Below are 14,030 nucleotides of genomic sequence, written 5' to 3'. Positions count from 1 at the left end.
ATATTTGTAACACAATTATTTAATTAATTAATTGGTCACCTCCGATTGTTCAAATGTCATTGTCAAGCACCACCTCCTCCCGCCCTCCCGCAAGTGCTTGATCGTAATTGGTGGAAAGCGCTGTCAATCACGCCCGTTGCCCCGGCAACTGCAGTCTGAGGAACAGCTTGGCTTTCAGTTGACTCGCTGTGGATGAAAGCAGACGAGTTGAGGAGAGCAGCAGTCATCACCGCATGAACCCGAACTCAAGCGTTTTTGCTCACTTAGGAGGAGTTTTAGTCGAAGATGAAAGTATCAGCTGTTAATATTTTAGACACGTTTCAATGTTGTTCACGTTAGGTCAAAATTCATTGAGAGGAGCGGTTTTGTGAGGCAGCGTGCTAGTTTTCGTTTGACTGTATCAGGTCACCTGTTGGACTTGGGCTTGCAGGTAAAAACGGACATAGGCACTAAAAATAAAACGTTGACGTTTAGAACAGCCGTTATGATTCCTGAATGTCCACGAACGACCGAGTCCAGAAGCCGAATTCGGTGTGAATCCGGTCAGAACCGCTCCGGTTTGCTACACGAGATCCGAACCGCCATCAGGAGCGAGCCGTTCACCGAGCACTATGACGTCATCCCCGGCAAAGAGCTGGGCAGGTAAAAGGCACCTTTACCTGTCTGACGTTACCTGTGTTTATGTCAGGTGTACCACAAGTTATTTTATATGATGATGCATGTGCTTCATATATAGTGTGTATGTGACATGCGCTCTGAACCGGTTTGGATTAAAAAGTAGTAATTTTGAAGTCAGGACATAGGTAGTCAAAGTAAAGTCACGAGTAAATTATCAATAAATGTTTTTGCATGCTATATTCTACTTGTGTTAAAGTCTGGCTGTGTGTTTGTGCATTGAAAATGTTTACATTCAAAAGTCCCTGTGTGTTCTTATGGATTTGCATTCTTATCTAGATATTGCATGCATTTGTTGCTTACATTGCATACATATTGTGCCATATTTAAAGTCATGCATCACATTTATACTGCTTTAAAGTGTGATTTGCCCTTGATTTGTAGTTTAGATGACTTTCAAATCAGACATTGAGCTATTTTATATTCTTTTTGGCTACAAGTTCAAGATATCAGCCCAATTTTCGGATGTCCATCTGTTTTACATGAACAGATTTTGTTCTCTTCCAAATCGTTATGGATATTGCATGCATTTACTGCTTACATTGCATAGTCATGTATTTCAAGTCATGCATCACAGTGTTTTCAACATCTACACTGCTTTAAGTGTTATTTGGCATTGCTTTGTCATTTAAATGACTTTAGGTATTAATACATTTTATGTTCCTTATGGATATGAGTTCAAGATAATGTGTAAAAAATGAGATTGCATATGAAAACTCTTTACTTGCAATGCAAACCGATTCAGTTAATGAGGAATTAGTGTTCAGAGTTATATTTGCAGTTTTCTGATGTCCATCTTTTCTACATGAAGTTTTCTCCAAATTGTTATGGGTATTGCATTACACTGCATCAGTGTAATGCCAGTTAAGTCATGCATTAGTGTTTTTAACATCTACACTTGAAAGTGTGATTTGGCATTGCTTTGTCATTTAGATGGCTTTCAGATATTGACGTATTTTATATTCCTTATAGATATGAGTTCAAAATTGTGTAAAAAGTCTGGAGATTGTATATGAAAACGCTTTATTTGCATTGCAAACTGATTCAGTTGGAATTAATGTTCATAATTATATGTACATATCAGCATAATTATTTGATGTCCATCTGTTCAAATGAACAGACTTTGCTTTTGCCCAAGTCATTTGCTTTGCATTTGTCCCATTGTTGATTGCATGCATTTATTGCTTGCATTGCGTACAGTCGTGTATTTTAAGTCATGTATTAGAGTTTTTTTAACATCTACGCTGCTTTAAATTGTGATCTGCCATCGCTTTGTCATTTAGATGGCTTTCAGATATTGATTTATTTTATGTTCCTTATGGATATGCATTTAAAACAATGTGTAAAAAGTCATTGCATATGAACACCCTTTACTTGCAATGCAAACTGATTCAGTTGTTAATGAAAAAAAAAGCTCCTATTGGAATCAATGTTCATAATAATATGTACATGTCAGTCTAATTTTCTGATGTCCATCTGTTCTACATGCACAGAGCTTGCTTTTCCCCAAGTCAGTTTGGATATTGCATGCATTTATTGTTTACATTGCACCCAGTCATGTATTTTATTTCATGCATCACAGTGTTTTGAACATCTACATTACTTTACAGGGTGATTTGGCATTGCTTTGCATTTTAGATGGCTTTGCCATACATTGATCTGCACATTTAATGAAACACCCAATAAACTTGTGCATGCCGTGCATTATAACTGGATCACGTGATTGGAAAACAGAGCTGTTTGATGGCACACTGCGTTGATGCCAGGCCTCAGTGGTTTTTAAATCAGCGAGTAAGTCATACAGGGTACTGTGCTGTTGGTGGATGTTCCTTTGCCAAGTCACTGTAGGACTTCAGCACTATGAAAACACCGCTCTGATTTCACTGCGCTTACTCTTGTTTGCACCGAGAGCATGCAGTGCAAGCGCAGAAAGATTAGGGCATGTGTAATATTTTATGCCTATGCAAAACTAGCAGAAAAGTCACTTCAGTTTCTCCAATATCAACAAAGTGCTGATTGAGATGAATATAGAGGGACATTTGGCTTCTGCATGATGGACAGAAGTTAGAACTCAAGTTGAACACTTGTGAAGTACAAGTTACAATAGAGCAAGTTGTTTCTGAATGGTGTATCATCTGATAGCCCACACTGCATTAGTCACAAGACTAAATACAGTAATATCAGCAGGCTATCTGATCCGTCTGTTTGCAAAACACATCAGGATTAATGGGCAGAGATTTGAAAGTGCAACTGTCTGGATGTCTGCCACCACCATTTAGGCCAAGCCATTTCATCCTAGTACAATAAAGCAAGGAAAAGACAAATCAGTGACTAGTTCATGTCCAGCCCGTTTCCCAAAGGTAAACTTGAATGGCTCAGGATTTCAGTGGTGTGATTGGCTGCTCCAGCTGGTTTTATTTTGATGGCTGTGCTTGTGGAGACGAGACATTTTTATTCTTCAGTAGCTGCCAAAAGGGTTGTGATTTTGATTTTCATTCTGAGAATCACATTAGCCTACATATTGCCATTTATAGTGTGGTTAGCCCAAGTATATGTAGTTTTACACAGGAACAGCTGGCTGTACCTGATTTCTCTCAAGAGTCGAGGCTGTAACGTATACGAGTTGTGTTATAAGTTGCGCTAAAGAAATGATCATGTAGACCCAAGCACAGCTGAAACTGGATGGATGAAACGTCAATTTGTTTTTGATGCAAAGCAAATATTTTAAGTGGCCAAACGCTTGAAGTTGTCTAGATTTCAGACTGGACTAACAGGTTTAAACTGATTGGCATACTGACAGGTTTTAAGAGTGGCAAAAATGTTCATCTTGGAAAGTACTGAATGGATCAGGCATCATTCATGCATTTTTTTTCTTCCCCCCTCTGTTTTTGCATTTAAACATTCTTTGTTGTCATCTAACACTTGCTTAAAGTTAGGTGTGGAGTTCTTGGGACTATCACTATACAAGACAATATTTCAAGGCAATATTCCTTCAACGGAACAGATTTGGAGGAATGTGTAATTTCATGACTTGCTCGGCAATGGATCCTCTGCCGTGAATGGGTGCCGTCAGAATGAGAGTCCAAGCAGCTGAAAAAAACATAACAATAATCCACAAGTAATCCACAACACTCCAGTCCATCAGTTAACATCTTGAGAAGACAAAATCTAAAACAAGTCCATCATTAAGACGTTTTAACTCAAATCTGAGTCCATAATCCATAATAACGCTTCCTCCAGTGAAAAAGTGGTCTGGTCTGAATCAGGAGAGAAATCTGCACAGATCAGGCAGTGTTTACAGCCTAAAACAGCTCTAAACAAATATGTGGCTGGACTTTGATGTGCGAGAGACAACAGGAGATGGATTTTTTCACTGGAGTGTTATTGTGAATTATGGACTTTTATGGATATTTGAGTTAAAAACGTCTTTTAGATGGATTTGTTTTAGGTTTTGTCTTCTGAAGATATGAACTGATGGCCTGGAGTGGTGTGGATTACATGTGAATTATTGTGATGTTTTATCAGCTGTTTGGACTCTCATTCTCACGGCACCCATTCACTCCATTGGGGAGCAAGTGATGGAATCACATGTTTCTACAAATCTGATGAAGAAACAAACTCATCTGCATCTTGGGTGGACTGAGGGTGAGTACATTTACAGCACATTTTCCTTTTAGGGTGAGCTATTTCTTTAAAGCGTGAGATGCGTCTTAGTGTATGAGCTGAAATCGGAGCAGTGCTGTGTGATGCTCAAATGTGGATAATTGCAGGGCCGCCACACTGCATTCCTTTGCCACTGTGCTTTGGGAACACCCAGCCCTGACGGATCAGAACCAGCACTCTACCATTGTGTGTGGACGCCGGCCAAACGCTTTAGACCAACAAATGTCTCTGCCTTGCGTGTATGGGAACACATTCTGCACGCTGCAGATTAGGCCTGAGATGTTTGATGGGAAGACTGCCATGTAAAATGAGAAGTGTAATTTTTCAAACATTTGGGGCGACATTTTATCTTCTTGCATCTGAGTGCCAAGTTTCTTAATGCCGTGTCACAGATCCGCTAATGGCAGCGTGCCATTTAAAGTTCTGTTGGTGTTAAAAAGAAAAGGTGTCATTTAAAACCCTAAGTTATAAAAACTGAAATGCATGCCACTTATGCATTTTACAATAATGATTTAAAGGAATATTTCACTCAAAAAAAGTACTCACCGTCAGTTCATCCAAGATGTAGATCTTCATCAGATTAGAAGAAATGTAGCATTGCATCACTCACCAATTGATCCTCCGCAGTAAATGGTTGCCGTCAGAATAAGAGTCCAAAAAAAAGTGAAAAGCTGCTTGTTTATAAAAATAAATCCAATTACAGCTAGGCGATATAACGATAACGATGCAATATAAATGTTATTGATAAACGATAACAAGAGTTTGATAAATGTTCGATATAATGTTTATGCGGCAAAGGCGTAACAAAAGAGCACTAGTCAACTTACTGAGCATTAGTGTTAACTAGTCTTTTGTAACTTGATGAGAAGGTGATATAATAAAAAAGTATAATGTTATAAAAGTACGTATTTTTACAAAAAATCAAAATATAAAAATCTTTCGAGAATTTATGCTGATGATCGTTGAAACTCGTCATCACAGTCACAGTAAAGGGTCTATTTACTGTAGTAACACTAACTGCACAGTGGTATTGTGTCAGAAATGTGAGTATATTTGTGTCGAATTTTATTATATTGTTAATGTAGACGTATTAAATGTATTGAAGAAAGAGTAATGGAATATAGTTACAGTATGTTTTTATGATTAAGCTATAGCGTTTATGCATTTATACTAAATGTATTTAGACTACTGTTTTTCATACAAATACCTAGAAACCATTTTACATTTTTATAATGATATTAAGGTGCTATATTTGTGGTTTTAACTGTTATTATCATGATCTATGGATGATACTATGGAAGAGCAATTGTTAATTTAAAAAAAACCTCAAACAGAATAATTACATTTTACCATATAAAAATGAGGTTGCTACAATTTTTACAGATATTTCTGATTTTGATAATGAACTTTAATCTATAGCTGCATCCGAACTCAAGCTACTATCAGATGTGCATTTCTGAGAGACAAAATATGTTATATTTATTATCGAGTAACACAAACCTGTTTCTTGATTTTAAACAATATTACTTATTAAAACATGCCAATCAACAAAAAAAAAAAAAAAAATTCTATTAAGATATTTTGTTAAGGAAAAATTGTGTAAAGAGTGTAAAGTGTAAAGAGAAAAAAGTGTAAAGAGATTAAAAAAAACATTAAGTGTTTGTCATGTTGTGACCATAAAGAATCGTTTAGAGCCACAATTAACCATCTGGTTTTTGCAACTTTCACACTGTAGCAAAAATCTGCCTTTAAACTTGAAAGAAATACAGATTTGACATTTATCGTGATAATTACTTGCTATTATCGCCCAGCCCTAACTGAAGTGCATGCCACTGTGTTTTACGATAATGATTTAAAGGACCCAAAATTGAACATTTGCTAAAAATTAACTCACCCTCATGCCATCCAAGATGTAGACGAGTTTGTTTCTTCATCAGATTTTGAGAAATGTAGCATTGCATCACTTGCTCACCAATGGATCCTCTGCAGTGAATGGGTGCCGTCAGATTGAGAGTCCAAACTAAAGCGAAAATCTCACTTCTGGCCCAAATAAGTCCATAATAACACATTTTTGTCCTGTACACTGTAATAATGTTTTTGTTTTATTCTCTTTTGAGGAAGCGTTAATCAAAGACTCAAAGTTTGAAGGTTTGAAGTTAAAAGCATCTTAATTATGGATTTGTTTCTTACAAACTGGATTGTTGTGGATTATTGTGATGTTTTTATTCACTGTTTGGGCTCATTTTGACGGCACCCATTCACTGCAGAGGATCCACTGGTGAGCAAGTGATGGGAATGACACATTTCTGCAAATCTGATGAACAAACAAACTCATCTACAACACTAAATAAGAATTTTAAAGAGACAATTTTGTTTGATCACACACTTTGTGCAAAGTTCAGCTTCAGTACTGAGTTCTCTGAATCCTTGTTATTTTTTAATTAAGCTCGTGCATTTGGGAGGGATGTGTTTACAGTGTAAAAACGGATGACACCACAGTCTCACTGTTGTCTTAAACAGCATGTCATCAGCTGAGAATTTCTCACCCTTCCTTCATAAATCTCAGGGGTGTCTTTCATTTCTGGGTGATTTCCGCTGCTTGACTGACAGATCTGTGCAGTGTGATTTACAGTAAATATTTTCCCCTTTGTGGCTTTTTTTTTAAAGCCCAGTCTTTTCCGCTCTCTTTCCCAGAGAATCCCGGCTCTAACAGCCGAGTGGGACACATGACATCATAGTCGTGCCATTCAAGTCGTATGGGGCTAAAAGCCCAGTGGCAACATCTGCTGTGCACCATGGAAACAGAGCGGGTGACCGTAGCGGGTGGGGGCGACGGCGATGTCATGTGAAAGCCGAGTCTGTTATTGAAACCCTTTTAGTGCTGGAGTGTCAAAAAGAGGGTAACTTTCTCTGAAAATGATGGTGTAACCAACAACAGTCATGTTAGACTGTTTATGCAAACTTTTTACAATAGAACAAAGCAAGTATTCAGCTTTGCCATTATTGAATTTTACAGCTTGTGCAATTTCTTTACTAAGAAATATACCTAAAACAAGCTGTAGCTCAAACTGGGGTGACGGGGTTTGTCAGAACACGTCATTTGTTTGTCCGCATCCAAGGCATGACAAACCCGATCTGTTTTCTGCACAGTTACCAGCGTTTAACAAAAGCAAGGTCTAAAAAAACATCATAAAGGCTTTGAGATGAGGTAATGCTCTGTCCCTAGATAAATCTGTGGCGGTGTATCTGAACAGGAGCCCCTCGCTGGGGTCACATGTCAGAGTTCATTATTCCTACATGTCACAGGCACAGAACAAACAGGCCTCCACTTTCAGTCCAGGAGCTTTTTTCACCCTTCTGTGAACGTGCGTGCGCTGATGGGACTTTTTAGTCGTGCTATGTTGTTTTTGTTCCGTGCCTTTAAGAGCTTTTGCTCCTGTCAGAGGGGCTGCAGGAGCTAATTACCTGCGGCCTCTCTAGATGCCTGTTGCTGATTAATGCAGTGCAGAAAAACTGCACTTTCCCCTGAGAAACTCTGAGCAAAAGCTGATGTTTAGCTAAAGTGCACACTTGCTCACTTGGCAGAAAATAAAGTGCTGCTGCCCTCATATAACACATTCATTAGGTGAAGTGTAGCGTGGTAGAAAGTACACGGGGGAAAAAATTGTTTTAAGCCTTTTTTTTTTTTTTAAGCCGCCACCGCCTTTTTTAACAGGAACTATGATGTCCTTGCCCATCACAAACTTGCTTTGCTTTTTTTTTTTTTTTTTTTAAAAACTGTCAGTCAATGAAAAGCGGCCTGCAGTGATGTTCACTGACAGTGATTTGAAGAGACAAAGCGACCGGAAAGGGTTCATTTTCAGTGAGAGTTGCCAGATTGAGGCAACATGAGTGACGGAGAACACTGGGGATGCAAACATCAGACTTTGGAAATGCAAACACAATGATGAGACTAGGGGTGAACAGAATAAGTGACAGTGTGATATTTATTGCAATATGAAGTAATAGGAGTCTTGGTCAGATGACGTGAATGGCTATATTTGGAAAAAAAAATGTTTTAATGGTTAAATTAAATTTTATTAATCAAAGAGCATGTCTAATTAATTAAAATCATGAAACTTATACAATTTCACATCAGTTTAATAAAGGTTTAACAAAAATGACATGTTTAGGGCCCTATGAAATGTTTTATTTTTTCTCACCATATGGTTTATTGTTATCAAATTCTGTGTTTTAGGATGTCTAGTTATTTGAATGCATACTTAATTTATTCTAATGTATTCTTAAAATAGCCTTATGAAAGTTTCTTTTTTTTTTTTTACACCCTCAGAAATTCTGTGTTGTGTATTTAAAATGTTCTGATTATTTTTTTTTGTTTTTTTGTAAAAAAAAAAAAAGGGAAATTTACTATTAAAATTAAAATGTGGAAGAAATGTTGTGTGATTATACCCTAAAAAATAATGTTTGTTTCATTTTAGTAGTAGTAGTAATAGTAGTAAAATATTTCTGGCACAATGTCTTCAAGTTAAATTTTTATTTATTATTATTATTATTATTATTATTATTATTTTTTATTATTATTATTATTATTTTTATATATATTTATTTAATTATTTTTATTTATTTATTTATTTTAATTTGTAATCTGTCATGTTTAGGGTTGTACAATTTTGGAAAAAATTGGGAATTTGACCACAAAGTAAACTAAATGAAGAAAAAAAAAAAGAAGAAAAAAAAAAGCCTTTTCTCCTCTTTGTCCACATTTGGACCCATTCAGTGTGACTGTAAGTATGAGTTTTGATTTATTACAATGTGAAGTCATATTTCATTCTTAATTTTTTTTCAGGCGCTAAACCATCATCTTTTAAGTTGGCGGCAAATAAATATATGATCTATGTGTTCATCATTTGCAGCGAATGATCTGGTGTTTCAGCTTCTCAGAACAGTTTTTGTTAATTACTGTGAATCGAGCCACTTTTGAGTCACTGAAACAACGAGCTGCACGCGTGTAAATGAACTCAGTGCTGCACTTCCCTCTGAAACATGCAGCGCATTTAATTAATTAAACTCCAGCCTTTGTGATTTGACTATTGCTTTGAGCCATATCACAGTATTTATATTAATTTGAAATATTGAGCAATGGATGAATTTGTAACTCATTGGGGGGTCAGTTATTTCATTATTGTCTGTGTGAAGGCCTCTTGACTGTTCATTAGAGGAAGAGTTGTTGATTGTTGATTTCATTCTGAATCGGTGATGTCACCTTCTAGTAGACAAAAGCTCTGAGACTCAAGAGGATTAAGGTATTTACCTCAAATCGCACATGTTGTGCACTTCCTCTACAGATTATCCAAAATGTCCAAGTTCAAAGTCAGTCAACTTAAATAGCTTGTTATTGATTCTCAGTCTTTGCAGCTGGAGTGTTCAAATATTGTTCATACTGCGTGAACTAAACCTTTTAATGCTGGATAGTCATGAAATGAGTACAGATGGTCTTTGACTGTGTCTTTGACTCCTGCCCTCTTAGGGTACGTTTACATGACAGTAGGCATGTTTTCATTACAGGTTTTTGTGATATTTCATAAATGTCGATTTTAAAAACACTGTTGCGAAATGATGCAGTTTCCATTGACCAATGTTATGTGACTAAAATGTAATTTTACATTTGCAAGTTTGCGTATGTCGCACCGCAACCGCACTTGCTATTAATTTTAATCGTAGGAGACGTAGGCATCTATCTTAACAGAAGCAGCGTGGAGAAATGAGCCTTGGTGTAAACATAAGCATTGACTAGATTGGCCACGATCAGCTCCACAGACTTGTGCTTGTGTTAATAAGGGGTTATCCAAGCTTTAATGGCAAGGAAAGCCGCTTATTGTGTAGTCGATGCTTGTGTAAGCAGCCACATATGAAGTGTGTGTGTGTTTTGTTTTTTTGCGGTTATAGTAAACTAAAGAATGATCATGTGACCTATTAATGCAAGGTGATCTGTAAATGTGAAAAAGCTGTTTTTATTGCAGTTTTGCAAAATACTGTGTTCCTTTTTCAAATTGCTTGAAAAACCACCTTATGTGAGTGTAAAAACTTTTTTGTGATATACGGGAGTTTTGTGAAATTAACGTGTTTCCATTAGGCGTATTTTCAACTTGCAATTCCAGTTTGTGCAGTTTGAATGGAATGGAAACGCAGCTGTCGACTTCTCAAAAATGACTAAAAACACTGTATTGTGTGTGCCAGGCCAGTAGTTGGCGATGTCTTGTTTTAAAGAAACACTATGTGGACACATTTGCATTTTTGAAGTTTAAATGAAGACAGTAACTATAAAAAAGTGTTTTTCAAATGTTTGCTATGTCAGTCCAAAAACGGGATTGTGATTAGACTAGTGTTGGGGAAAGTAACTTTTAAAAGTAATGTATTACAATACTGCATTTTTCTAGGGCTGTGCGATGAATTGAATGCGCTTTCCATGCACATTTTGTCAGTAAAGCTGGTTCTGTAATCAGCAGTAAATCTCCATCACCTGCTATCAGATGGAGCAGCATTTACAACATAAAGACGTAGTTCACTGAGAAACACTTATTATTGTGCGATTTTATGAAATCGAAGGAAGTTGTTTGCGATAATGGCAGCTGTTTGTGTAGCTTCTCTGTGAACTACGGCTCTGTGTAGTACATCTGAAAGCATGTGAAAACACCATATTTAATTGCATGTTTTTACTCCAAACTCACTTTGCAACGTCAGTCGAGTGTTTGAAATGAATCCTTCTGTGAGATGATGTGGCTTCTTACACAGAATAAGGCACACAACGTATTTCATAGTATTTTAAGCAGTGATAAAGGCATTGCATTATAAATGTACTTTATTATTATGAAAATTATGATGATAAGAACTCCATAAACCATCTATTGTCATAGTCGTGTTTGTTAGTCACGTTAAATTAAATGAAAGCAGTTAAATCTCCTGTTTGTCTCGGATACAGCAACAGGCATTTCCTGGGTTTCTTATCCGGCCGTATTTGGAGTCCTCTGGCCTTCGGATGAAGATTTACTAGTGATCACAGAAACGTTCTTTACTGAAAGATGCGCATGACAATCACAGCTTCTGCCTAATTGCAATTATGATTTCATTTTGATTTATCGTGCAGCCCTACGTTACTTAGTTACATTTTTTGGAATGTAATGTGTTACATTACTTGTGTTACTTTTTTCATCTGGCCTGGGATTGCTTGTTTGTTTTTAATATTAAAAAAAGTAAATGCATGTTCACATTTGGTCTAGAAATACAGTAAACAACATTGGGGAAAAAAGCAAAAACAAAGTACAGTAGCTTGCATTACGTATTTGAAATAGTAACTCGGATGTTTTCGTGTAAGTTAACAAGTAATGTGTTACTTTACTAGTTTCTTGAAAAAAGAAAAAAAAAAAGTAATCTGAGCACATTACTTCATGGTCATGTTGGTCACCCCCAACACTGGGCAAAATGCATAAAAAGTTTTCGTTAGTTGAAAATGGTGTAAACAACACCCACTTTTAACTAGTAAATAATGTAGCGAAATAAGACTTCAAGTTAGTGTTTACTTGGAAACTTTGCTTTAAATGCATAGCTGAGATTTATTGAATTTAGCATATAGAAAGAATAACGGCATCTTGATGAATTGTGTCCATTGTCAGCGTTCTCTCACATTGTAGCCATCCTTGTCATTTTTACTCATTGTCCAACTGGACAATGAAAGGGAAATTTAAGTGACTTAATGACCTCCTTTGCTTAGAAGAAGAGGTCAGAGCTCCCAATGTGGTATAAATGCTGCAAGAAAGTGTTTAGCAAGGACTGTATAGCTAAGATAACACTAAACAAATGTCAAGCATATGAACGACATCTAGTGCACTCAAAAGTGGAATGCATCTTCTGATACAACCGTGTCATTTATAATCTGTTTTGCATTCAGTGTCTGGTTTTAGTTATTCAAGCATAAAATGCATTTAAAACCCTCGTTTGGACAAACTACAACCAGTGTTTCACCGTCTCAATTTCTGAATAACTTGACTATGAGTTGGCCGACGGCTGGCCATATAAACGCTGTACTCCAACAGACAGACCATCTGCTCTTGATACGGCCGCGATTTCACATAAACCGTGACCCTGCCGTCAACTCTAGACCCGCACACATGAAAGCCATTGCTCTCGGGGTGTTGTCTGTGAGTCCAGAGCCTCTGGAAATGTGCTGACATGGCTGCGGAGAGAGACTGCAGCTCCATTTTAAAGACACCAAAGTCGGCGACTCCAAATCACAGTCTGTCCTTCCAGCAGCTTCAGAACTCAGTCAAAGGCTCTCGACTCGGGTTAACCGCACGGCACTTTCTGAATTCCATACAATAATAGAAGTCATATTTGACAAAACATCTGCACCACATCATGGCGAGTGTGACCTGAAAATTGTTCGTTGGTCAAATTTCAATTTGTAAATCATCCGCTCACGTTGCAAGCTGTTGTCACGATTAGTTTCAGATTGGACTGGCCCAAAATGTTCATATAATATATATATAGATTTTTTTTAATTTTAAGAGTTGATAATTATGAGTATTACGATAAATGTCAAATCTTCAGCTGTTAGGCAAGTGTTTGCCAAGTTCTGACAAAAAAACACTAAGTTGCAATATTCCGAACGTGGCAGGATGACCAGAGTCCTCTGGAGTGGCAGGTATTATGTGAGGAGATTAGAGTTTCTTTATCACATTCCCTCGTGGCATTCGTATCCTGAGCAGCGGGACCAGATTAACACAACACCGTGGAAATGAAGGTATGCCAAATCCACACAGTCAAGGGCAGTAAAAGCCTATTAGCTTTTCAAAGGAGCGGAAGGTGCTTTAGTGTTTCTGAATCAGTTTCAATCAGAGCGATTACGACACCATTGGGATTTTATGAATGCTGGCTTCTGAGTCCTGTGCCTCAATCGACAACAACATCCGACTGTCATGTGTAGTGGCATGCTTTATTCAAACACTTACATTGCTCTAGCTGCAAGATTGTGTTTTTATTTTTTTCATCGCCCATTAGTTAGGAAGTTAACTTACAGTTGAGCTCAAAAGTTTACATACACCTTGCAGAATCTGCAAAATGTTAATTATTTGACCAAAATAAGAGGGATCATACAAAATGCATGCTATTTTTTTTTTTTTTTTTTTTATGTAGTACTGGCCTGAATAAGATATTTCACAAAAGATGTTGAATTTATAAAAATGATCCCTTTTTTTTTTTTTTTTTTTTTTTTTTTTAACCCCATTCAAAAGTTTACATACACTTGATTCTTTATACGATGTTGTTACCTGAATGATCCACAGCTGTGTTGTTTTGTTTAGTGATAGTTGTTCATGAGTCCCTTGTTTGTCCTGAACAGTTAAACTGTCCGCTGTTCTTCTGAAAAATGCTTCAGGTCCCACAGGTTGGTTTTTCAGCATTTTTGTGTATTTGAGCCCTTTCCAGCAGTGACTGTATGATTTTGAGATCCATCTTTTCACACTGAGGACAACTGAGGGACTCATATGCGACTATTACAGAAGGTTCAAACACTCACTGATGCTCCAGAAGAACAAATATGCATTAAAGGAGAAGTCCAATTCCAGAACAACAATTTACAGATAATTTACTCACCCCCTTGTCATGTTCATGTCTTTCTGTCTTCAGTCGTAAAGAAA

General features: G+C 37.0%; 1 protein-coding gene across 1 annotated transcript in view; it reads left to right on the top strand.

Moving 5' to 3' along the window:
• The first annotated feature begins 136 nt into the window (after positions 1-136).
• Positions 137-14,030, top strand: part of stk17a (serine/threonine kinase 17a) — a 45,289-nt gene continuing 31,395 nt past the window's right edge. Inside the window, exon 1 of the mRNA XM_051097581.1 lies at positions 137-642. Within this exon, the coding sequence (XP_050953538.1) occupies positions 485-642 (158 nt within the window). The 5' untranslated portion in view covers positions 137-484. The remainder of the gene's footprint in view (positions 643-14,030) is intronic.

The sequence above is a fragment of the Labeo rohita genome, chromosome 24 (genome assembly GCF_022985175.1).
Source record: "Labeo rohita strain BAU-BD-2019 chromosome 24, IGBB_LRoh.1.0, whole genome shotgun sequence".
Lineage (NCBI taxonomy): Eukaryota > Metazoa > Chordata > Actinopteri > Cypriniformes > Cyprinidae > Labeo > Labeo rohita.
The sequence above is the reverse complement of the archived record's forward strand: the minus strand, read 5'-3'. Positions and strand labels throughout refer to the sequence as shown.